Here is a 26443-nt window from a genome sequence, read left to right on the forward strand (position 1 = left end):
TTAAAGCTTTTTCTCCCAAGATATTCCTCAAGCATACAGATTTCTGAATATAGTACAGCTAGAACAATGTGTTAAAAGTGAGACAGAACATTTATGTTACTGAGTTAATTATATAAAAGAAAGGCATGTGTTTTTGGACAACACTATAAATATCTGGGCTTTATGAGTCATCATATAAACTTTGCATGTAAGTTTTCTGTTGAGCCTCCATTTGGAAGTTTTAAACATTATATCCATTTACATTTAGTCATAGTATCATATTACTATTTCTAAAATATTTCATTTGTAGCTGTACAGGTCTGTGCTCTACAATATCTAAATATCCAGTCCTTGGAGCAAAAATATCCATTTTGAAGATTAGTGTAAGAGATTTTTCATAATTGTAATGACAGAATATTTGAGAGACAGATTGCTGTGATACATTTTTAAATACTTTGCTTTTACAGTAATATTGTTCTTATTTCTATAGAAGTATATGTGGCATTGTAAAACAATCTGGTAAAAACATTCTGCTTCTGAATTTTGGTTTCTGTTTTTGATAATTAATACTGTAACATTTAGCATATGCAGTATGAAGCTTTAGTTTTACTTTCCTATTTTAAAAATAGCTGAGGTTCATAGTTTTGTTACTGGCATTAGTAACCATGTCGTTTATTATGAGGGAATTTTCCCACCTTTAATTTATGTTAATTATAAGAATGTTTGTTTACAGGCATTAGCACTGGATCAAGCCAATGAAAAGGGCTTGTACCGAAGAGGAGAGGCAAGACTGCTCATGAATGAATTTGAGTTGGCAAAATGTGACTTTCAGAGAGTGCTAGAAGTGAATCCACAGAATAAGGCAGCCAAGTCACAAATTACCATGTGTCAGAAGAAAACAAAGGAGCACAATGAACGGGACCGAAAGATATATGCCAACATGTTCAAGAAATTTGCAGAAAGAGATGCAAAGGTTTGCACCTTGCCAGTATGGCCCCCTTCCAATCATTGTTAAATTACAGGGTTTCTTATGGAATTGTACAGAAGTATTGTAATAATACAATTTCCTTTGTTTGATGCATATAAAATGTCAAGCTTCAGTCACATTCATTTATTATAAATTATTTCCAATAATCTGGTAGCACTGCTAAAATTCTTGTAACCATTATACAAAAGTAGGAATGAAATAATTGCAGTCGTGTTATTATGACAGTAGAAATGATTCCTTTAAAGGGTTTCTCTTTATTTATATGTACCGGTAATCAAAATAGTTAACAAAGAACAGTGAGGTATCTTCCCTTCGATCACTTTATACATTTTCATGTGCTCAAAGTGCAGCTTTATAATATAGAACATACATAATATTTCATATACTTCCAATTTATACCAGATATATATTTAGAAAGTTCAGAGGTTTTGTGAATTACTGTGTGATTCAGAAGTTGTGTAAACAACTATCATTTTCCATTCTGATCTCATAGCCATCTTTATCTTAGCAAATTTTAAAGTGTTCCTAGGATGTAATTTCTTTTTCATTGATCTGTTTAGACTGAAAAGCCTATTGTTTTTTAAACTTATGCTTGTACCGCTCCCCTAACGCCCACATGGGGCATTTGTTATTGGCTGTAGGAGGAGGCCAGTAAAACTACAGAAGAGAAGGAGGAAAAGCCATCTTCAGAAATTGAGCTTAAGAAGACAGTGACTGAAGGCAGTGAATCAGAGGGCCATGTATGACTGTGCAGCAGAAGGACAATCCTGAATTTAGCCTGCACCCAGACAGGTTTCTGAAGAACTCAGAAATTCTACAGTGTTTAATGTAAAGTTTGTTTCAATAGGCATTATTGTGGAAGCAAAAGCCTATCCAGAAGCTTCACAAGAAATGATAAAATTACTGCTACTGCTGTGACCATGCTCAGCAGTGTACCATAAACCAAGGACAGCATGGGACCACTTCAAGTGGAACAAATGGTTCAGTAACAAATACCCACAATGGTTCTTGATTATAGATGGCTCAGAGCTCATTTCAGTTTGCATCAGGCAGTGACCAGGATAGGGCCCTACAGTGATAAGAATACAGGAACTGTCAGTTGCATTTGGTTGTGTTCGTGGTAGCACCACATGGGTATATTCTGCATGTCAGAAAGAAAGGCCCAAGTGCTACCAATTCAAGGTGCCACTCTCGTGTTAGTAGAATCAAGTGGAAAACATTTTTAAAAGTCAGACTCCTGGGATGTTATTCTCTCTGTCTTGTAGTTCCAATGGGTTTCTGTAGCACAATAGTTTCTCAGGGAACTGAGTAGTCCAAATCGTGCTATTATTGTTGTTCTTGTTATTAAATGATTGCTTGCTGGCAAGGTCCCCAATCAATTGATGACTGAGTACAGCAGAAATGCCAGCTTCTGGGCATGAGCATTTCCCACCTCTCATTCCCCACTGGGGTATAAATATGATCAGCACCAAACAGCGCTGATTAGCTGCTGCAGGATTAGCTGGACTGAACGAGGCCACTTTCCCCCCCCCCTTTCCAGGATCAGTTGAGTGTGGACATAGGGATGCTCGAGGACAGTAGCCTTTTTCCTTTTTAATGCATTTTTTGTGCTGTGTGGGACAAATGTATGCAGTAATCAACTTGAATTATGTGTTGAGACCTATTGAATGCATTGCTCAAGTTTATAACATAGTAGCAATCAGGATATTTTTTAAAAAAGAAAGAAAAACATTTTCTTTCAAAAAAATCTTTATGATTAGTTTTATCAGTAATACAGTGACATGTTTTGTAACATTAAAAACACTTTTAGAAACTAAATTCGTAATTCGGTTTTAAAACTTTTTGCTCATTCTGGGAATCCTTCTTTAAACTCTTGTTTGGATCCCCCTGAAGCTGTCAGCTTGTTTTTGAATGCTTTGTAAAACAAAGTGGGTCCACTCTCAATGCTATAAATGGTAGGGCGGGCAGTGTTTTAGATGTGAAGGTGAAAAAGCTGATTCAGAGTGCACAAAAGTGCAAACAACACCCATCGGCAACTGTTTAAACCAAACTCATCTTTTTCCAGAATTGCACACCAAACCTTCAGGAGATCCTGGAAAAAAATGAGGCTGCTTCAGGAAAATGGCTTTGAATCTGAAGTGCCAAACCATTTTGCCTTCAAATCCAAAACACTACTCAGCCCTAATAAATATTTCTTAAATATTTTTTTCAGGATAAAGCAGTGAGTATTTGCTGCAGATGGCTCATATCAGTCTGCATTCTATCTCAATCATTCATTAATAGCACTGAAATTCATTTGAGTGTTCATTCCTAGGGAAATATAATTTTACTTAAGCCCCATTGGCAGCATGTTTGCCTCATTGCTTTCAGTGGTGCTTATGAAACTAATTTTTTCTCTGGGTCTGGATCAACATGTTTACTGATCTGTGATGGAACATTACATTTCATCGTGCATAGAGCTGTACCTCCATTACAGAATGTGTAGGGCATTTTGCTTTCCTGTATGTCAGATGGGCAACACTGCTATATTTTAAATTTGTTTAGTATTTTCAATGTTAATTTCTCTTGGAGTTTAACACATGCTTAACTTTTTTTTCCCTGGTGGTTTTCTTCTCTGATAAAATGCAGTTTTATGTTCTTTTCTTCTTCCTTTCTTTTCTCATTGAAATCATTGTTCTCTCTTTTCTGCTATTATTCCACTGTTTAATTATATATAGGTAGTTCTCGACTTACAACAGTTCAGTTTACAACAGTTTACAAACAGACTGTTTGAAGTTACAACGGCACTGAAAAAAGTTTATTGGATTTATTGGATTTCTATACCGCCCTTCTCCCAGGGGACTCAAGTGACTTATGACTACTTTTCACATTTACAACCATTGCAGCATCCCCTCAGTCACATAATCAAAATCCAGACACTTGGCAACTGACTCATATTTATGATGATTGCAGTGTCCCGGGGTTATGTTATCCCCTTTTGTGACTTCCTGACAAGCAAAGTCAATGGGGAAGCCAGATTTACTTAACAACCATGTTATTAACTTAATGATTACAGTGATTCACTTAACGATGCTGGCAAGAAAGGTCGTAAAATGGGGCAAAGCTCACTTAACAACAATTAGCAACAGAAATTTGAGCTCAGTTGTGGTCGTAACTCAAGGACTACCCGTATTAACATGAACAGAGAAGAGATAAAACTTCATTGGCATTATTTTTACACTTACGTGAAACTTTAAGTTCCTTTGTTTTAATAACATGGAGATATACCCAGTCTCGGATTAGGAAAGCAGTATCTATTGGGAGTAGGCAGATCTTCTGATGGTGCTATCTGAAATCTGAATGATAGATTCTTGTTGGTAGATTCTGTTCATTTTAACAGAAACTAAATTTTATTTACCACGGTTAATGTAGCTTTTGATTTGTTATATACCTCTCCACATGTACCCAAATTTCTGTACAGGATGCTAAGATATGGAAGGAATAATGGGGCTGTCTAGAGTAGACTGACCAGCAATTTCGGATACATGTCCCAATGTTCATTTTGTTACATAGCTGATTATATTATATTTCTATACCAAATTATAGAGTTCAACATTATTTTCATGAGCCATATTGACATAGTAGGGAGCAACTCTTTCAGATTTAGAGTGCAAGTTATAATTCTCATTTTTGCTTTCTGTGTTCATAAACTGTATGAATTATTGAAAGTCTTAATATAATAAGCATCCACAATAAACAAAGAAGATAAAAATTCGTTCTGAATGAAAATTATCCAACAATAGCAAAAGAATGATTTTTTTTGTGTTGCAATATTTCACCACTGACACAATTTAGTACAAGCAGTAATGTGTCCTGTTGCCTGCTATTTGTTTTTTCAAAGAGGAACATGAGCAAATGGAATGTCAGTCTTAGACTATAGATGGATATGTTATTTTGTTTTGTTTGAACAGCGAATTTTGAGAAGACTCAGCTTGATCTTCCAGAAGATGTTGATTTACGATGCTAGCTATGGTTTCAGTTTCACCATGAATGTTTTCGCTACAAGAAAGATTTTCTGTTTGAAATACATAAAACTTTAATGAGTAGAGGCATCTCCCAGATAGGGAGGATTAGCATATGCTATTGCCCTCCAAATATTATGTGGTATCCAAAATGTGTTCCAATTCTTTTAGAAAGGTTACTTTCTGTGGGCCTAAAATCTGTGACTGAAATAAAGTCACATTTGTTTTAGACTTTCCACCTGTACCAGTTCCTATATTTTTATGCTATCTATCATAATTTTAACATGGAATCCTGGGCTTCAACTAATCTTCCCTTTCTCTCATATCTGTACCATTACTCTCGTTTCTCACCAAATTAACACTAAACTCACAACTTTGCCGAGGGTATCTGTTTAGTGTGATGTGGCTTGGAAATATATACCTCTAAGGTGGATGTTGAACATTTCCTGTTTTGCATCCTGTAGATTCTTAGCTTATTTTTAGTTACATGACTGTTGGAACATCAAGATAACTACATCTACCTCAGTAATGTGGCTTTTCTTTTGTTATTCAACTCAGCCATTTGATGCTTGACTACTTGCTCTAAATTAAGTAGTTTTTTCAGAACTATTCTATGCTGAAGAGAAATGCTGAAGAGAAATTCAGTTTTATTATTTCATATATATGGATTATATTTTGCTAAAGATAGTATAGAGAGAGAAAATAAAATAATTCAGTTCAGCCATCAGTGAGATTTCTATATGATTTTTCTTCTCAACTATCTTTTTTTAAAGAAACGACCACATGATTGCTACTGATAAGAATCAATTATCCTTTGCTATCCAGACGTTGCTATACATATGTAGTTGCTAGTAAACTACTCAAAGGCTATTTTTGTTGAGGTCTCCTGTTGAAGAAAGAAAAATATAATCATTAGCAGTACAGTACACAACTTCAGGAACCGTTTTCTTAGATATATCAATTGTTTTCAAAAACAATAATTGTTTTGTTTAACTTAAATTGCCCCTGGATTGGACAAATGTTTTTACTATCTGTGGACTTTTAGAAATGCTAATATATAGTGCTCTCACCAGGAACAGGTTTGCCAGTATCAATGCTCCACTAATGGATCTTATATAACATGAAATAGATGAATTGTTCACTAATTTGTGCAATCTTGCTGTTTTGATTTCTACTCACTCACATGGGCTTTGTGATTTCTACTCACATGGGCCGTAATCCACATTATATCAATTTCAAAATTTTACATTATGACTGACTAACTATTGGCTTACACAGTTTGATGCTCATATCAAACAGAGAATACCAAATACTTAAATTCCTGTATTTCTCTCTAATCTTCATTTTTCTATTTCATTTTGCTAACGGAGGCAAACTTTGACATCTATATGATACCTAATATATTTTCATCTATTTCCATAAGGCCTTAATTCCACAGTCAATAAGTAAACTAATCTGGCCCATTATTCCTGACTGCTTTTTTTCTTTTTCCCCTTGTGATGTCCTATCTAAAGGATCAATAGATTTTGATCAAAGATATATCATTATATTTGACCTTGGTAGCTAGCAAAACATGCAGTTGTGTCAATTTGCCTATTTCTTAGGTCACAGGAAAAGACCAGGACTTGTGCCTATAGCTCTGATGGACTCTCAGAGATATTCATGAAGAATGAGAATATTTCACTGTTTCAAAGTGCCTCTAAATCCTAATTTTGCAGATTACCAGTCTCTCACTTTGTGCCTGTTAGCCATGCTAAATTCAATGACTCACTCAAGACTAAAATGCAGATCTATATAGTACTTCACAGAATTATGTCCAAACCAACCTGATTTTGCTTTCCACATGAAGTATTTTCTGGGTAGCGTGCCCTAGCAATGCCTGTTGGTGTCTTAAGAACATAATGCCTGAAAAAATAGGCTAACAGTCCTTCCAAAGGAATATTGCTGCTGAGGGTTTTCTCTATAAATATTACAGATGTGTAGAAATATAAATATTACAGATATGTAGAAATGGTCAATTATCCTGTGTAATGTCTATTGCTGTGTCTATTTTCCTACTTTCTAAGTCCTCACCTATCCTGAATTACTTGTAAAGTGGAGTGCCAAGTTAACAGTTCGAAGAGTTTTCAAATGGGACAGATGGATTTGTGAAGGATAGGTCTGTAAATAAAACTACTGACTAAGATGCAGCTTCTATCTTAACGAAGAATGTATCTTAGGTAACAGACAGTGGGAGGGAAATAAAGAGAAGTTGCTGTCTTATTTTGCTTTGTGAGTCATCCTTCTGAAAGCATTTACCTGCTCAATGTGGCAAACAGAATGTTGCAATAATGGGCTTTAGCTTTAATTTCTCCAAGCAATGTTTTACTTGTTTCATTCTCCAAAGTTTAGCTTGTATATAAATATGTACTAAGCACATCAGAATTATCCAGGCATTGTATTGTGTATCGTGTTTTTCTTGAATCCTGGTAGATTCTGCCCCACTAATTGTAAAAGCGATCTTGGAGAAGCTGTATATTGGAGCTCAGCAAGATGTAAGATTGAAGTTAGTTTCAAGCTTCAGAGGTTGATATGTGAGAAACCTCAACTCATTTTAATAGTATTAAATGTATCAGAAAAATTATAAAACAGTCCTTTAAAGTTTAAACTGCTAAAATGGAACGCCTCCTTTACTAACCATGCAACTGACACTTCAGTGACAGAAAGCACAGGGCAACAGTGGAAACTGAATCCCAGTTGAAGACACATAATGCAATGCTATTACTTTGATTTTCTGCAATATATAAAGAGTTACGATATTGATGCTGCAAGGCTTGTGCACTTTTTCTTAAAGGATTAACTATTATGTTTGGAGTGAGCTATACAATAGCCTCCACATTACACTTCTAAGACTTTGCTGAGACAAGTAATGGATATCATTACTGCAAGGACAGTTGTCCAAGGACAGTTGTTCCGCATCCAGCCTGAAATTGCAAATTGCAAAATTGTTTAAGGGAGGAAAAACTGCTTTTGTGGCTATATCAATGCTCTGTATTGCTTGCTTCTTTTGAGAAGCCAGGTTGTTTATATTTGTGTTATTACTCATTTACCTTACTTTACATTTGCTATTGTAAGAAGAGAACCAATTTGATATAATGGTTAAGGCATCAATTTAGGATCAGAGACTGTGAGTTGTAGACTCTGCCTTAAGCACAAAATCAGCTAGGCCAATCATACCCTCTTAGCCCTAGGTAGCAGGCAATAGTAAATTACTTCTGAAATCTTGTCAAGGAAATCATAGGGACTTGTCTAGGCAATCACAAGGAGTCAACACTAACTCAAAGGTACAATAAGTAAAACATCTGCCAAGACTGCCTAGTGACCTGTGGGCGTCACCATATTCCTCATCCATCTTCTTGTCACTGAGATTGAGTTTTCAACTCCTGTGAATGCAGATGTGGCCTTTCACACGTTATCTTGATGTAGGCTACATAATGAATTTTTTGTCTCCAGGATAAAAATGAAAGCCAAGGCCACTTAAGGGAGAAAAGACTGAAAGCTCTGCTTGCCCAGCATGTGAAACTGTAAACGCTGTTTAACGAAGTATGCTAGCTAATACAAAAATTAATCGAACTACAGGATGTATTACTGCCTTGTGTATAATCACAGCATCATGTCATCATGTTAAATTGTGTGTGTGTTGGCTTAATTTGTTCTGTTAACACAACCATTATTGTTTGTTACTCATGCCTTATGGATTAGCACGTGCAAAATAACCGGTGTTTCAATTACCACTTAGAGAAAAAAGCTGAATATGCTGTTGACTTCAGAGCAGAGACTCTGCACCTCTTTGCTTCAGAGGAATTGGCTGTCTCTGGTGAGGTAATGAGTTCTACCCAATATTTTCTTGAAAACCTTGAAGAGCTCTTGAAGCAATAGAGCTGGGAAATAATATTATTCTGAAGTGCCCTCAAGCCATGATGCAAATGCAACAAAAACAGACACCACTACCATAAAGTTGGTGGTTTGCTATTTGGATGTGTGTCTCCCTCTCAATTTCCCCTATAAAGGCAGAGGCTTATAGAGTCTATTTAGTTCTCACCTAGTTGGCCTTAAAGTATTGCTACTCAAGGGGACATCTGATTCTTTTCTCTTCCATGCTGCTAGAGGCCTATAATGATAAATAATATCATTGCTCTCCTATAGGTAGTTGAAAAAAAAAGATACAGCCACAGTACAGCCTTAAATCAGTGGAAGATTTTTCCCTCCTTTTGTGGATTCCTTTTAGAATAAGGAACCCACATTTTTTATTGCAAGGAAATTTTTCACAAAGCATTTCTGCAAACTTTGCTATTTCTTCTGTCAATTGGCACCTCCATGACTACCATACATGTGCATGAATGCACATGCATTGCGCCATTGCATGTATGTTTGCCACATTAAAGCAAATGGACAGTTCACCCCAAATATGAGAAGAAAGGCAAGGGTGATGGTTGAACCAGTGCTTGACCTAAAGCTTGCAAAGTTGGATTTAGATTACTGGTGAAGTATTTGTTATGCCAGCTCTTTAAATACAGAATAGGTATTCATTCTGTGAGGCTATTTATACATACTTAATTCTTGGAGTTTGGTCATTTTTTCATATCCATCTGTAATTCATCATAGACTAGCTGAAAAATGAAAGTTAACACTGTAAAGAAAACCACTATCTTAAAAAAGGAAGTTATCCCATTTCATATTGAAATCCACCCAAAATAATTGTGATAGATGCATATTGTCAATTAGCTACCTTTATTTTTTGTCCAGCAAGAGAGTCTAAAGGAATGTTTCCAATAGAATTTTAACTTGCAAAAGAGCAGTAGAGTAGCATCACCCTATAAGACATATTGAAATATAGCACAATAAATTAATATATCTCTAGTGGAACATGGCTGTGCTGAGTAGAAAATAACAAACCTGAATTCTTAAAAAAAAAAAACTTTTTTTAAAAAAAATCCCATAACTGAATAGGAAGCTGAGTTCTGTGGTGCTTAAATTAGCATATTGCTTATATATTGCACACAGATGGGCTGTTCCAAACATGATCTAGAAATTTGTGTATCTTTGAAAGGCAAGACCTTCCCAAAATGCCTGTTTCAGTGACTTAAAGCACTTAAAAGTGTTGGGGAAATTATTTTAACCCCTATTTGTATGAAATAACGAAACAAAAATAAAGTCTGACCTTTTTTCTCAGCATGTCATGCTTTGTGTTTTTCTATATATCTCCCACAAATTCTTAACAACAAGGAACTATTATAATCTGGTAATGTATGCTTTCTTCACAACAGCACACATCAGTTGAAACAAGGTGTACTACCTAATAGAAGTAGAAGTGTGAAGAGCATTTACTGGAGGAGGGAAGTCAAGGCAAACCAGCTTTGGGAAATAAAGATGTCAGTTTAACTTGACACCAAAAGAATGTGATGATTTCTGATATATAGCATATTGGTACTTTTGAAACATATAATTTAATTAAAGTTATTTATAGCCATTAGCAATAACAAAAGCATTGTAGATTATGAGCACCCGAACTGCAAGTAAGACTGAAATGAGAAGTGAAATTTCCTTCTATCTGAGCGAGGAGAGATCATGTTGTGTCCTTACCAAGGTCAAGTTGCCATGACATGTATTGTCTGCCTAATAAACTAGGTGAACTGAGCTGTTATTTCTATAGAAACAGAACAGCATGTCATTTAAATCCAGGAAGGGGATTAAGCTGTGTCTAACTTAGCTTGCTGGCCTTTGGACCAAGACAGGAGGCTAAAATAGCTGTAAAATGGAGTGGCTCTGACTAGCATCCCCTTTCCCTAGCTACATATGGTATAAAATAAGAGCAAAGAGAGGAGAGAAGGCTCTGATCTCCAGAGTTGTATTTCTTAACCGAAAGCAGTGGGATAATTATGGAAATGCCAAGTTAATTGGCTTCCCACCAAGATTTCTAGAGTTCACATAGCAAAAGATGCTGCCACTTTTGCAAGAATTAATCCAAATGTTCAATGTTTGAAACCTCAACTGGAACATGAGTGATTGTAAGCACTGATCAACAAACACCATATAATTGTTGGTAGTCAATGCACTATGTGGTTAAATTTGCATCTATCTAGAAGAGTCTTTGTGAAATTGTATTGCTGTGTGAGAAAGATCTGGGAAACGGGATGAAGAGATGCTGCCTTGGAAACTGTCAGATAAGGGACCGCATAGGCAAAAGGCTGATAAGGGACTCTCCCTAGTTTCTAGGGCTGTAAAGGAGGCAATGAGAGAATTATACTTTCAAATGTGCAAGTTTCTGTTAACTTAGCTTTACAATAAAGTAGAATTAGCTTATCTGGTCATGTTTCCTGTCTGGTCTGCCTGGTAAAACTGACAGATACAGATTTCTGGTGGTTGGTTAGAACAAATATTTCCTTATTATGAAAGAATAGTTTGGAGAGAGTCTGTTGTATCAGTCAGTGAGAGCACCATCTTGTGAGTTGTGGCACATAATTCAAGTAGCAAGTGAGACCATGAGAAAAAGGGGGACAAAAGTACCGTAATAGGCATGCCTGATTGTGAAGAAAGGTAGTGTACAATGGAAAGAACTGCCCTCGGAATAGGACAATTTGCCACAGCCTACTTGCTGTAGTCACCTCACCATGGCCAATTCGCTGCGGCCAACTAGCCATGGGACATCTTGTCATGGCCAACTCTCTACCGGCCAACTCGCCACAGGAAAATTTATCAATTCAATTTAATTCTTTAAAATAAATAAAAATTGTTTTAATTTTTGTCATTCAGATTTCTTTTTGTCTCTTCTTTTGCGTCCCACCATTTCTTTGATATAAGTGTAACTCTTGTCCCACAGTGAGTTGGCTGTGGCAAGTTGGCCCATGGCAAGTTGGCCGCAGCAAGTTGGCTGTGGCGAGTTGGCCACAGTGAATTATCATAGACCCAACTGTCCTTGCTCAAACCATAGGCAATGGAGCCCGACCTCATACTAAAACTATATAAAATGCACATAGGATCACAGTGGAAAAATACTTGCGACCAGGCATTTTGGGAGGGGGGTTATTTCTCTCCACCACCCCCTTATCTATCTTGCCTTCCCATTCAAATATCCTTCAAAAATGCTAATTTCCCACACATTGAAGTTTTCTATTACTTTGTGAGGGCAAATGGCTCCAGAGCAGTGGTGGGATTCAGCCAGTTCTCACCACTTCGGGAGAACCGGTTGTTAACTTTCTGAGCAGTTTGGCAAACTGGTTGTTGGAAGAAATCATTAGGGCAGAGAACCGGTTGTTAAATTACTTGAATCCCACCACTGCTCCAGAATATTAAGTGACACCACAGCACAGTGGCATATCGGAGCACCAATTCATGACACCATGTGGAGCTACCTATTTTGAGTAAGCAAGCTTTTTGATTCTTATATACAATATTGAATATGAAAGATGTGTTCCAACAATCCATAAATCTCCAGTGTACACTCTTCACAGAAACATCAATGTTGTCTATCATAGATACTTTCCATTGTTTAGGAGAGGGATGAGTGTGTGGCTCTTACATTAGGAAAGTAATCTTGGTTAGGTTTGCAAAGATGTGATTGTATGCTTGAAGGATGTCACAAATTTTATACCAGTCAAAAATTTGGGGGGATTATTATTCTGTCTTTAATGTTTGCTCCTTTGCTTTCTCCATCACCTAACAACTTGAATTTCCTTTCTTGCCTGCAGCTGATTCTTTGAAAGCCATCTGGATAATACCATAGTAGTAAAATGCCATCTAGTGGAAAAATATTCCTCTAGTCCTGAAATGAAACCAGTTAATTAACTGAACAAGATGAGTTCCATCAAAACGAAGATAAGCACAGGGTCTGTGTTTTTAATTATGGGCTTATTTTTGAGCCCAGTGCAGAATTGTTCCATTAGAAGAGTAGATGAGGTAAAGTTAACAATCAAGTTTATAGAGAGATTCATGTAGGTTTCTAGGTAACAATCCAGATCTTGGAAGTGATTTGCTGTTGCCTCCTTACAGGATTCCCCCCACCCCCATCCCAATCTGAACTTTTTTCAAGAAAAGCCAAAGTTAATGAGGCTCAGTCACATTATTTTTAGAAATACTCTCATTGAATACCTCCTAATATTGGCAAATAATCCATGTGAATAGAAAAGTCTTTTGTAGATTTTAAATGATTATAAAACATCAGTAATAAGAAAGTAACGGGATTTATAAGGAGCCTACTCTTAGACATTCCTATTCCATTTCTTAGTTTTAAATTAGCAGCTAAAGAAACCATCCCAAAAGAGAGCCTTTTTGTTGCCTCTCCCATAACTTCATTATTGAAAGTGTTCTAATATCTTATAAAAGAACTATATTTTCTGAACAATATTTGCATATGAGAAATTAGCATAGCAATAAGGGGAAAGAGTAAGAATCTCACTTCGTTTCTGGGAAAACAATTAGCAACTATCACAGAAGTGCAGACTTAATACATTCCAGATATGTTAGCAGCCTAGCGTCTATATTTTGCTTGTAGATTCCACATACTATTTTTCAGGATATTGCATGCCCAAATCACATCATGACCACATCATGACTCTGGACTGAATGGTTTTACCATTCAGAGAACAAATAACTCACTCAAAACAATTTGAAACAATCAGAGTCTGATTTCTTATTAATCAGCACCTAACTGGAATTTAATGTCAGCTTCTCCAGGCTATTACTGACCTTTAGGTATTTATCTACTAAGGCTGTGTATTTAAGGGATTCCTCTCTCATCAGCAGTTTTGTTCTATACTTAATGGATATCTTATTTTGGGGTGCCCTGCTCTCTCTTTTGCTCTGGCAAGCTATGGCTTAGATTATAAAAAGATCAACGGTAAGATGGAGATGATCCTATTTTCCTGATAAAGGACAGATAAAATAAGACTTTGCAGAATTCCAGTACAAATGAAGGCAAATATACATGTCCTGGGATAATGATGCGAGATCAAATTTGGGTCGGTCACTGGAACCAGCGATTTATTCAATTTGTGTTGGGTTAGCAACAGACCCAACTAACCCTCCGTTGGATCTACTAAAATCTGACCTATTGCAGAATGCTATGAGTAGGGAGAAATGTCTCCAGCAATAATTCATAGCATCTTCATTTCTTGTCATTTTGAAGAGTCGTAGGTGTTAATTTGTATAGGCCCATGATGGTGAACCTGGGGCATGTGTGCTGGAAGTGGTACGCACAGCCATCTCTCCAGGCATGCCAGCTGTCACCCATTGCTCTTCTGGGTTGCGGAGCACACATGCGCACCGGCCAGCTGGTCTTTGAACACACGAGAGCACTGCGGGAGCACCAGAAGAGCAGCTCCCTGGCACGCATGTGCGCACTGGGAAGCTGAGCTTCCGGATTCCAGCATGCACATGCACGCCGGGCAGCTGGCCTTCATGCACACATGCACGCCAGAAACCAGAAGACCAGGTACCGGCGCACATGGCTCTTCCGCTTTCCAGCACTCCCACACATGCACATCAGGGAGCTGCTCTTCCAGTATCTGTGCCCCCCTTTCACACGCGCACGCTCCCGTTTCGGCACTCGGTGTCGTAAAGGTTCGCTAACACTGGCCTAGGCCATATAGTGCCCTCTTGTGGTCAGTAATGGAGATAACCGTTCTAGATCAGTATTTCTTCCATCAGTTGTCAAGATCAATATTGTCTGAGGCAGAAAGTGTTGGCTCTCACAAAGAGAAGGATAAAAGCAGCTTGCAATTTTACTTTTATTGAGTTCTGGCTAATGATGGCCTTATAACATAGCTCATTGATTCTAATATACTGTGAAGATGATTCAGAAGTTGAATCATATTTCAAACTTTTCATTCTCTTTTGTAATATTTTCTGATTTCTTTAGTTCTTATATTGCTCATATTTTCTGCATTGTTGTTCACCCATTCAAATAAATTCACCAGGGAACACCGGGGAAATACCTGAGGATTGGAAAAGATCTGATGTGGTTTTCATCTTGGGGGGAAAAAGGGGGAGGGAACAGACCCAGGAAACTACAGACCAATCGGCCTAACATCAATACTTGGGAAGATACTGGAAAAGATAATCAAAAGACAAATCTGTGAACATCTAGAAACAAAGTTATAACTAAAAACCAGCATTGGTTTGTTAAAAACAGATCATGCCAAGCCAATCTTATTTCATTGTTTGACAAAATGATTAAATTAGTAGACTAGCAAAATGCAATGGACATAGTAGACTTCAGCAGGGCATTCGACAAAGTAGACCACAATCTACTTCTTGGTAAGCTAGAAAAATGTGGGATAGACAGCATCACCACCAGATGGAGTTGTAACTGGCTGATAAACAGTACTCAATGATTCGTCCTTAATGGTACTATGTCTACATAGAGGGAAGTAAGCAGTGCGGTACCACAAGTTTCTGTTTTAGGCCCAGCACTCTTCAATATCTCCATAAATGACTTAAATAAGGAAATAGAAGGGGAACTCAACAAATTTGCAGATGTCACTAAGATGGCAGGAGTAGCCAACACCCCAGAAGACAATCTCAGGATCCAAAAAGATCTTGACAGACTTGAACAATGGGCCCTATCCAACAAAACAAAATTTAATGCAGAGAAAAGCAAGGTTTTACATTTAAGGAGGGAAAAATGCCTTGGTAGTACAGTGGTTTAATGCACCCTGTTATTAACACAGCTGCCTGCAATTTCTGCAGGTTTGAATCTTACCAGGCTCAAGGTTGACTCAGCCTTCCATCTTTCTAAGGTAGGTTAAATGAGGACCCAGTTTGTGGGGGCAATAAGCTGACTTTGTATAAAATATACAAAAGTATGAAGGCTATTGCTTAATGCATTGTAAGCCGCCCTGAGTCTCCGGAGAAGGGCGGCATATAAATCAAAATTTTTTAAAAAAAAAAATCAAAGGTACACATACAGATTAGGTGAAACCTGGCTCAACAACAGTAACTGTGAGAGGAACCTTGGAGTTCCAGTGGATGATCACTTAAATATGAGCCAGCAGTGTGCGGCAGCATGCAAAACTAATAAAATGGTTGTATAAACAAGAGGCATAGAATAAAAATCATGTGAAGTATTAGAATCACTTTATAAAGCCTTAATAAGGCTACATACGGAATTGCTGCATCCAGTTTTGGTCACCACATTACAAAAAAAAATGTTGAGACTTTGGAAAAAGTGCAAAGAAGAACAACTAAGAAGATTAAAGGCATGGAGACTAAAACATAAGAACAGTTCAAGGATTTGGCTTCGGCTAGTCTAGAGAAAAGAAGGACTAGGGGGGACATGAGAGCAGTACTCCAGTATTTGAGAGGCTGCCACAAAGAGAAGGGGGTCAATTCTTTTCCAAAGCACCAGAGGGCAAGACAAGAAACAATGGATGGAAATGAATAAAGGAGAGAAGCAAACTGGAATGAAGGACAAACTTCCTAACAGTGAGGACAATTAACCGGTGGAACAGCTTGTCTTCAAAAGTTGTAGGGGCTTCATCACTGGAGGTTTTTAAGAAAAGGCTTGACAGCCACTTATCTGAAATGGTATAGGGCAGTGATGGCTAACCTTTTTCAGACTGAGCGCCCAAAGCGTGCATTAGCGTTTGACATTTAACCCCCAAAATGCAATGCACGCACAGGCCCCATGCATGCATCCACTCCCGTGCATATGCACCCCCGCATGCACCCTACCCGTGCATGCGCCCTGCCCCCTGCACATGCATGCATGGCCCCCTTGCATGTGCCCCCATGCATGTGCATGCGCGGCCCGCACCCCCCCCCACATGCATGGCAGAGACCCGAAGACCAGCTGGCCGGTGGGAGGCATGCACACATGCGCAGCAGAGCTGAACTGGGGCGACAGCTCGCGTGCCCACACAGAGGGCGCTGCGTGCCAGAGGTTCACCATCATGGGTATAGGGTATCCTGCTTGAGCAGGGGGTTGGACTAGAAGACCTCCAAGATCCCTTCCAACTCTATTCTGATTGCTTGATTGAATACAATGGGGATCCATAATATTTGTATATTCATTGAACTGAACTGAATTGGTCATTTTTGCCCTGACTATGGCTACTTTTAACTCAATTTGCCCAGTTGTTGGGGTCCAGCTTTGAATTTCACGTGTCATATAAATCCCCCAACCTGCCAATTGTTATCCATCTCTTTTGTAGAATTACTGCAACATTCCTCTTTGACCATGATCTAGAAGTAAAATTAAAATGATAAGTAATTCATGTAATTGTATAATTCACATCATCTCTTTCACAAGCAGGGCTTTTCTTGAGGAAGAGAATTTGCAGCCCAACTTTTGTGTAAAGGATGAAGTCATATGCTCCATTTACGAGGATCGTGGAAAAACATCTCATCCGAACAATGGATTATTGACTCACTGTCAGCACTTCAACCTGCATTTACTCTAGTGCTGACATAAGAAGGAGAAGCGAAGGCGTCTGGAAAGGGACGGCTGACTTTTCACCTACTTATTTTCCCTGGAGATAATGTTTCCGAGGAGATGAGATGGGAGGGGGGAATTCCTTTGAGCTGGAGTAGATTAGGGATAGAAAGACTTGGAAGATGGCCAATGAGTGCAGGGGAGTGGGTAACGGAAAGGGAGGATTTTGGGGCTGGAAGTCAGTGTTGGCTTCGTTTGGAGTCAGGTTAGGATGTCATGCTCAATATTTATAGGACTTTTTTCTTCAAAGATTTTGTTTGAAATGCATTTTATTCGAGACGACCTCGAAACTTGACATTCACTTTATTTTCACATATTTGAACCAGGAGTGAAATCCAGCCAGTTCTATCCGACTCGGGCGAACCAGTAATGGTGGCTGCGGGAGGCTCCGCCCACCCGCACCGACATCATGATGTCACTTTTTTGTGACATTTTAAGCCTCTGCACATGTGCAGAAGGCTTTGCGCATGCGCAGACAATGGCGCACGGAGCGCGCACATTGGCAAACCGGTAGGGAAGATAAGTAAATTTCAGCCCTGATTTGAACCACCTATTTCCCTCAGAGAGGGACTCTCCATAGTGTACAAGAACATGTTAAAATATAAATGCAGTATATAAAATTTAAAAAAATTAGGAGGCAAGAATAATCAAACACTGTTAAAATTAGTTTTAATTAGTTAAAAAAAAGTGAAGGGAGGGCTTTCAGGGGACTAACCAGTGGTGGGTTTCAATTTTTTTTACTACCAGTTCTGTGGGCGTGGCTTGGTGGGCATGGCATGGCTTGGTGGGTGTGGCAGGGAAATGATACTGTAAAATCTCCATTCCCATCCCACTCCAGGGGAAGGATACTGCAAAATCCCCATTTCCTCCCGATCAGCTGGGACTTGGGAGGCAGAGAATAGATGGGGGTGGGGCCAGTCAGAATTTTTACTATTGGTTCTCCGAAGTACTCAAAATTTCCGCTACCGGTTCTCCAGAACTGGTCAGAACCTGCTGAAACCCACCTCTGGGACTAACCAGCCCCATGGCTGTGTGTTCCTTTGGGCTCCTCATACAGTGCCACAAAGCCATTTTTTTGACTCCTTTTCATAAGACCCAGAAAGTGGGGGCCTGCCTAATTTCTGGGTGAAGATATATTCCATAGGGTGGGAACAATGGCAGAAAAATCTCTCTTCTTAGACTCCACCAGTAAGAGTTCTTCAACTGATGGGGTCTGCAACATATTATATCGTAATCTTCTGACCAAATCAGAGCATTATTTATTTCAGAAATGCTTCATAGTCTATTTTTATCTGGAACACAGCTGGAGAAGAGATGAAGCTGGCAAATTAAAAGAAAGGGAATCGGAGACAGAAAAATAGATTTATTGGATGTGGGCTGCAAAAGTCCAGATGACTGCTTATTAAGCTCTTAACTTCATCCAACGAGAACCCAGAGTTTTGGAGTACAGAACCAGTTTTCCTAGCCTAACATGGTGTTTTATATATGGTAGGTTCTCTGCTGAGCAAAGCAGATCTTCTATGCATAAGCAGTGGCCCTTCCAATCTTATTTATATGTTGAGTGTGTATCAGTAGTGGGTTTCAAATCCCATCGTTACTGGTTTGCTTGTGGATGTGTGCACGCTCGCACACAATGCTTCTGCGCAGGCGCAGAGATGTCTGGGCGGGTGGGCAGAGCCTCCTGCGGCCATCGCTACCAGTTCGCCTGATCCAGGGTGAACCGGTAGCAACCCACCACTGGTGTGGATCTCATGCATTGCTAATTGTGATTGCTAATTGTGAGGGAATTAGGAATCTCTAAACCAGATTATAGCTTTTCTTTGTTCCAAGTGAGCATTAAAAAATTGGAGTTAGAATTTATGGAACTATCAATGCCACTATGATCCAAAGACATTTGCCAGTGAGAATTTAGTGAAAAAAAATATTCTAGGCTACAACATTAGTGTGGATAATTGCACAAAAGAGCCACTTGCATTATTGCATTATTTGACAGGCATAGTACAGACAATCTTACAAAGCTACAATAATCTTCTCTTGGCCCTGTTTAAATAAATTGCAGCGACAGATGTCCCATTCGTCTAGTAACAGTCCATCAGCCCCTGAAATCCTATTAGGTCATTTGAAGGAATAAACATAATCTCCCTAGCGTTCCAGTTCCTTTTCTTCCCTATCGTTCCACCAACATCTCCGTTAGTTAGCTGAAGAATCCTGGGTTGATGTTTTATACTGCTTCAGAATATTTTTGAATCAATATTTGAATCAATGAATGGTATTCAGGCTTTGAAGGTTAATCAACATGTGATACAAGGATATTAAGTAAATCAAAAAAGGAACACCTGCAAGATGGAGGCAGTGAAGTCTTTGGCTTGATATACAAGACATTGAAGTCCTATATCCTACAGAACATTATTTATGCTGGTGCTGGAGAATAAGTTGTATTCTTCCCATACAACTGCAAAAAAGGTGGCAGTTCTCTCCAAGACCAAACCTTTTCCTCTTTGAATTAGTGGTTCTACATTCTTTACAATGCCTCTTCAGTCAGACATCCTCCGTGAAGTATGGGCATCCGAAGGGTAAGTCTATGTATATTCTCCTTAAGGAAGGATAAACTATCTTTGGCATGACATTGGCAATCTAGATTGGAAGTGAAAGAAGATTATTTTATCGGGTCTTTCAGTACTGCCTCCAGTTTTGGAATGCGGTAAAACTTAGACAAGATGTCTTCAATTGACTCACCATCTCTGGGTGAATTTGCTTCTCATCTTTATTACTACTATAAATTTGCTTATCCCCTTCCTCTAGAAGGAAAGGGAAAAATCTGTCTTATTGTTGCTTGTATGCTCAGGAAGGAAAGTAAATAGTCAGGGCCAATTGTGGGGGGGGGGGATGGGGGAAGGGTAGTAATCAACCTGGCCAGTAAGTCCTAAGAGTATTTATGCTTACTGGACCCGAAGTCCTTCTCAATATCTTTTTTCTTGTAATTAAAATAATAGGAAGCTCTTAAGGATGCGTTTATGAAAATGTCTATAGAGATTCTCAATCATCCAGGTCATGGTTTTCCCAAAGGTGCTTTTTCAAGAGGCAACTAGACTTTCTGGGTTTTTTTTGAAGATGTTTCACTTCTCATCCAAGAAGCTTTTTCAGCTCTTGGATGAGAAGCGAAATGTTTTCCAAGAAAAACAAGACAGTCCAGTTGCCTCTTGAAAAAGCACCTTTGAGATTATGAAAATGTTAGAGATTTTCAACATTATCAATTATATCATATTTGCAGTAAATAATATCGTAGCTCCAGATGGTTTCCTATGGGTTCTTCTAGTACAAAATAAGCAAAGGGAGTGAAGTGAGAGAAATGAGTGAAAAACTAATTTAGTTTGCCAGTCTCTAAGCGTAAAGTTTGCTCTTTCACATCAACCATTTAACGGCCTGACCTCAAAACTATTTCCTAGACAGGCAGCTTGATCGATTGAAGAATTTCTTTCCTTTATTTTATCTTCATTAATTATAGCAAAGATCAATGGTGGTACAATTTCATCCAATGTTGTGTTTAATACATCCAATGTATTAAATAAATAATACATTGCTAAGAAAAAATTAAATTATCTGAGATGATTTGGCTGTCTTGTGATGTTTTGCTCCCATTTTAAAAAAATGAGAACTTGATTTGTTTTAAATTAAATCCTTAGATGTCGTGAGCTATAGGGAGCTAAAGAGGGGTTAGAATGGCATGCATTTGTCGGTACTTAAAGATCACTTCACTTGTCTAGTAATTAAACTTCCATATACTCCAGGGAGAAAAGAAAAATAACAACTTCAGGCCAAATTGATATGTACACAGTTTTAAAGCTACTGGTTTACTACAGCCATGGCAAACAGAGATAGTTTGGCCTATTATAAAGAGGCAGGTTTTGCTTTGTGTTATGTCCATGCTTCAAAATGTTTTGAATATCAGTCTTATCATTCTTTGATGACAAGCAGGTACGGGAGTTGTACTCTAACATATCTCAGGGTTATCAAGTTTAGAAAGGCTGGATTAAAACAGAAGAAATCCTTCCCTGGTTATGGCTGGACCCCCATCTCTATTATGAATTCACCAGATAGTGTCTCTCAGTTTGCACCCATTTGCAAAATGGAATTACTCACCTAACTTGCCGGCTTGGTATTATTGTAAGTTTCTATTGGATGCAAATTTCTCTGGACCATTCAAATGCATTTCATAAATGCTAGAGAAAACTGTTGATGTAGGTTTTACCATCTAGAAAACTATAGCTTTTCTAATATTTATTGCCACCCCAGTGAACAAGGTGCCCTGAGTTCTAATTATTTGGGTCTTGAACATAAGTATACTGATCACTACTTAATATGGCATTCTCATAAATGTCTTTTATTTATGAGAATGCCATATACATCCGCCATATAAGATAGTCCAGAGTTATATAGGTCAGAACTACTTTTATTGTAACAACTAAGTCTTGTGGCTTCTCCCTTCCATCCCTTTATCTTCGTGTGAACTAGGGAGGGGATTGTCTAAGATGTTTTCTCACCTTACTTTCTTGGCCTGAGTTGAAGCCCCATTTATCCAACCATTGCCCTAATAGTGGCTCTTCCTCCTGTCCTTCAAGGCCATTTCCTGTTTCTACTACAATATATCTCCTTCTCCCTTCTAGCTACAATTTAATAGGCCACTCTTCTCCTATCTGGCTCCTGTTGTGACTAAAACACCCATGATTCTTCAATAGCATTGGCCATCAGTGAGTTGCAACAGCTTGTTTATATCCTGCCCTTCTACTGCAAAAGAAGTATTCAGGGCAACTTAAATATTATTTAAATTATCTTTCATAGAGCAGCAATGTAAGATAATCAACAAAGAGACTGCCAGGATCAGCTATTAAAAATAAAATAGAATCAGAGAGTTGGACACATATTCCTGACAGAGGGCTGGCTATCCACTCATTGCCTGTATAAATTCAGGAAAGGGGATCCCACCATGTGAAACTTGTTTTACTGGTAGATATTTTTTTCTAATATTCATTCCAAAACTGCCATCAGCTAATTCAAATCCATTAGTGCCTGTATAGTATCCTTCAACAGTGGCGAACAGTCTTAATTATATTTAGGGAAACTAACTTTAAAAAATAAAACACAAACCAGTTATGATCCACTTAAATCTCAAGCCTGGATCCAAGACAATTTCTGGGTTTACACATTGCATTAAGCCATAGTTTGTTCAAAAACTAACTAACATTGATCAGTGAAGGGGTCAACTTGCCTCTTGGGTAGAAGATTGCAAAGTTGGAATAAGATAGCCAAGAGGCTTTTGCCCCACCAAATATATTTCTATTGATATATATAGTATGCTGATCAAGGCTTCTGAGGACAAACAGAGAGTGAGCTGCATAGATCAGCATAGCCAACAGGTGGCAACAAAGAGACCCAGTTGTTTGCAATCCAGAAAAAGTCTGTGAGGAGGAAAGTAAGGTTTCAGGTATCTTGCATCCAAACTATGTAAGCTTATCAGCAATATAAAATACTTTGGGTGCCTGATATAAAAATAATGCTAGCTAGAATTGATCAGACATGGAAGGTTCAGTTTAACATTTAAGAAGGGGGGAAATATCAGTGTTCAGCATGGATTTATTCATTCTGGCACACCTCCTTACATCAAGGATGAAGAACATGGAATATCAACTGCCCCCAGAGATAAGGAGAATCCAAGACCTCGATGCCTTCCGCCGTGTCCTTAAAACTTTCTTTTTTCAGCAAGCCGGGCTGGCTTAACACTTTTAAATGTTTTTAACTGGTTTGTCATTGTTTTTTAACTACGGGGCTAAATTTATATATATCTTTTAAATAGTATTATAATGTTTGTACTTTATGTTTTTATTTGGCTGTATACCGCCCTGAGTCCTCAGGGAGAAGGGCGGTATATAAATTTGATATAAAATAAAAAAATAAAATAAATTGGAATCAGTATCATAGAAGGAGAGAAGGACTAAGAAGTATGGTACATATGTAACAAATTGAGGAATGATTCCACCATATGATTGCCTAATATTGCCTATAATTTCACCTGCTAGCAACAAAATGTCCCATTGCATGAACAGTATGTGCTGTATTACTAATGTTTGCACTGCCATCTGCTGGCACATTTAGGTTTCACCTTTAATCCTCATGTTTTATATATATATATATATATATATATTCTTTGATCATAGCATGTGGGTTTGGAAGCAGAACCAAATAGACATCTAATACGGTATATTCTTAAAGCTTTCAGGGAATATGCCACTCAGAGACACATTCAAGTGAGATCTATATATTTAATATATCTATATATTTAATAAATAAACAGAATAACAAAAATGTTAGGATTGTAGGTTAAGACTGAGCAATTGAAATAAAACCCCAGAACAAGGGACATCAATTATAGCAGAGGTGTCAAACTCACGTCATGGCGGCATCATGTGACATATTGAGGCTTTTCCCCCCTTCGCTAAACTAGGCATGGGCGTGGCTAGCATGTGATGCATCCAGCCCACGAGCCGGGAGTTTGACAGCCCTGAACTATAGGAATCAAATTGACTTCTGTTTCATGGAGGGTGCGATGGCCCAGATTTGTTCCATAAACATTTTAGTTTCCAATTTAAAGTAGACCTTCCCAATCCCTTATGGTGTTTTTTTTTTAATTCCCCCTTCATTAGTGCAAATGAGGAATCTGCACCTCCGAAACTTAAACAGGTAAGAAACACCTTCTTATCCAACCTTTAGATTGTTCTCATATGCCTCACATACCGCATATGCCTCTACACCATTTTGAATTTCTCTGTTTACAAATTGTGTGGCTCCTGAGATTAGAATGTTGATTTTCACACCTGTGAAGTATCATGTCTTAAAATGTCATTCAATCATCACCGTGGCTGGATAACTTGGTAATAAACAGGATTTAACATCATTAGTGTTGAAATGGCCAATAACTACATCCTGATCATTATTTCCTGCATTTCAATCCCACCCTTCCTTCAACAGGCACTTGCATAAGGTTGTTCCATAACTCAGAGCTTTATGCTGAGATCACTGTCCTTCTCATGTAGACACATATTTTTTATGGATAGGTGGGCACAATCCCCACAGTTAATCCCTGTTTATCATCCTACATTATTGCAACATCTAGCCTTAATTAGATAAACTACCTTCTGTCTCCCTGCATAGACAGAAGGCTGAGATTGCTAATCTGAACAAATTAATCTCATAAAAGAAGATTGCAGGCATCATTCACATCACCAACCCCTTATTTACAGACTCTGCACTAGCACCATTTTTCAAGCATATTTCTCAACTGCGTGACCTGCATTTGATCAGTCACAATTAATTATAGTTTATGACTAATGGGATTGACTGTAAAGTAATCTTGATCCATCTGCTTCCTCTGTGAAGTCTTTCTGAGTGACCTCAATCTTGGAGGAACTGTGGTGTTTAAGAGCATCTTGTATAGTCTCACAATCCTGTTTTAACACATAATGGAGCAATAACCGTGCAATGACCCACCTAAAGGGCATAATCAATGTAAATTTTTGAAAGCTTCACATCTCTTCAAAAGGTAAGGCACTTCAAAAAGAAGATCAAGGTGGGTGGGGTAGAGATTTTGGCCTTGAAGCCATAAAGCTTGTGTCATCAAAGTCTGTGATGTTTCACATAGATTCTAGATTTTGCTGTGATGCAAGAAATAGTTATTCCCTATTTTTAAAATTATACAATCCACCAGCACCAAATCCTCTCTCCATCTTTCAATGAAACACAGAGTCATAATCTCCCAATCACATTTATCTGAACTCCTGTATCATGTCCAGGATTATTGTAAACAGTCTTTGATACTCTTTAATAAATGTAGCCAATGGTTCAGATCTACCAACTGTGTGTGTGAGTGAGTGAATGAATGAATGAATGAATGTGTGTATTCATATCTGATCATTTATATGCTACAGCCTTATGCTATTACCATTGTGTAATAAAGGAAGGTACATGGGTGGAAAGTGGTGTCTTCTACCTCCACCCCTTATTATGTCATCTAATAGTGGGTGAGCGTGTTAATTCTTTCTGCTTCCTTGTATTTGAAAAGAACCTGTATGTGTGTGTATGTGAGAGAGAGAGGGGGGGAGAGCTGGGGGGGAGAGAGAGGGGGGAGAGGGAGAGGGAGAAGGAGGGAGAGGAAGAGAACCTAGAGATAGGCAATTCACAATAGGTGAACAATCTCCACCATCTTATCCAGGCCCATTTTTGGTTTCTCCATAAATCATACCAGCAACATTCCTAATTCAGCAGCAAACCATAAGACATAGTGGTGCAACCTTTCCTTCTTCCCTCTGTATAAAGACAAATAGTCAGCAAGGCTTTGAATGGTTTTACCCAACAACATTCCCAACCTCCAAAAAATTTAAGTGCTGTATCAAGTTGGTAGCAACTGCAGCACCCCATGTCTCCAAAACATCCAAATCCAGCCGAAAATGTGCTTTCTCACCCTAATTTTAAAATTGCAGATCACGGCTTGGAAGACACACAACCACATAACACAACACTGCCTGCATGCTTTCTTATTTATCAAGGACCTTGGTAAACCTGTCCTTGTCTAAAAGTCTTGCTTTTTTATGGTTTGCATATACTCAAGTTGATTAGCCCCATCAATTGAAAGCAAAGGTGACGTAACTGCTTTAACATTGTCCTATAAAGAAATGCACACTCTCTCCCCACAACAAACCTAAGGAATGGGTATGGGTTGCTGTACCTGGAGTCCTTCCATAGCCACTTTCACGAAGAAATAATGTTTCAGGAGTCGTGTCTCACATCACAGTATAACTTGGCTTTCATACAAACTCTGCAATTATATTTAAAACATTCTGCTTCCTCGTGTGAGTTCTTTTGAACACGTGGGCATCACTTTACATAAATAAGTAAATAGGAATCAATAACTTTCACTGCTTAAGTCTTCTTATATCAATATCGGACAGTTCCAAT

The 26443-nt window shown here is 38.3% G+C and overlaps 1 protein-coding gene across 2 annotated transcripts in view; it reads left to right on the forward strand.

The window, feature by feature from the left end:
- FKBP5 (FKBP prolyl isomerase 5) overlaps nucleotides 1–4738 on the forward strand; it is a 41101-nt gene extending 36363 nt beyond the window's left edge. For both annotated transcript variants that reach the window (XM_034414716.3, XM_034414717.3), the window contains exons 10-11: nucleotides 713–952; nucleotides 1609–4738. In XM_034414716.3, the coding sequence (XP_034270607.1) occupies nucleotides 713–952; nucleotides 1609–1713 (345 nt within the window). In that variant the 3' untranslated portion in view covers nucleotides 1714–4738. The remainder of the gene's footprint in view (nucleotides 1–712; nucleotides 953–1608) is intronic.
- Nucleotides 4739–26443: the final 21705 nt, after the last annotated feature.

Source organism: Pantherophis guttatus, chromosome 3, assembly GCF_059756535.1.
Source record: "Pantherophis guttatus breed Tessera chromosome 3, ASM5975653v1, whole genome shotgun sequence".
In the NCBI taxonomy this organism is placed as follows: domain Eukaryota; kingdom Metazoa; phylum Chordata; class Lepidosauria; order Squamata; family Colubridae; genus Pantherophis; species Pantherophis guttatus.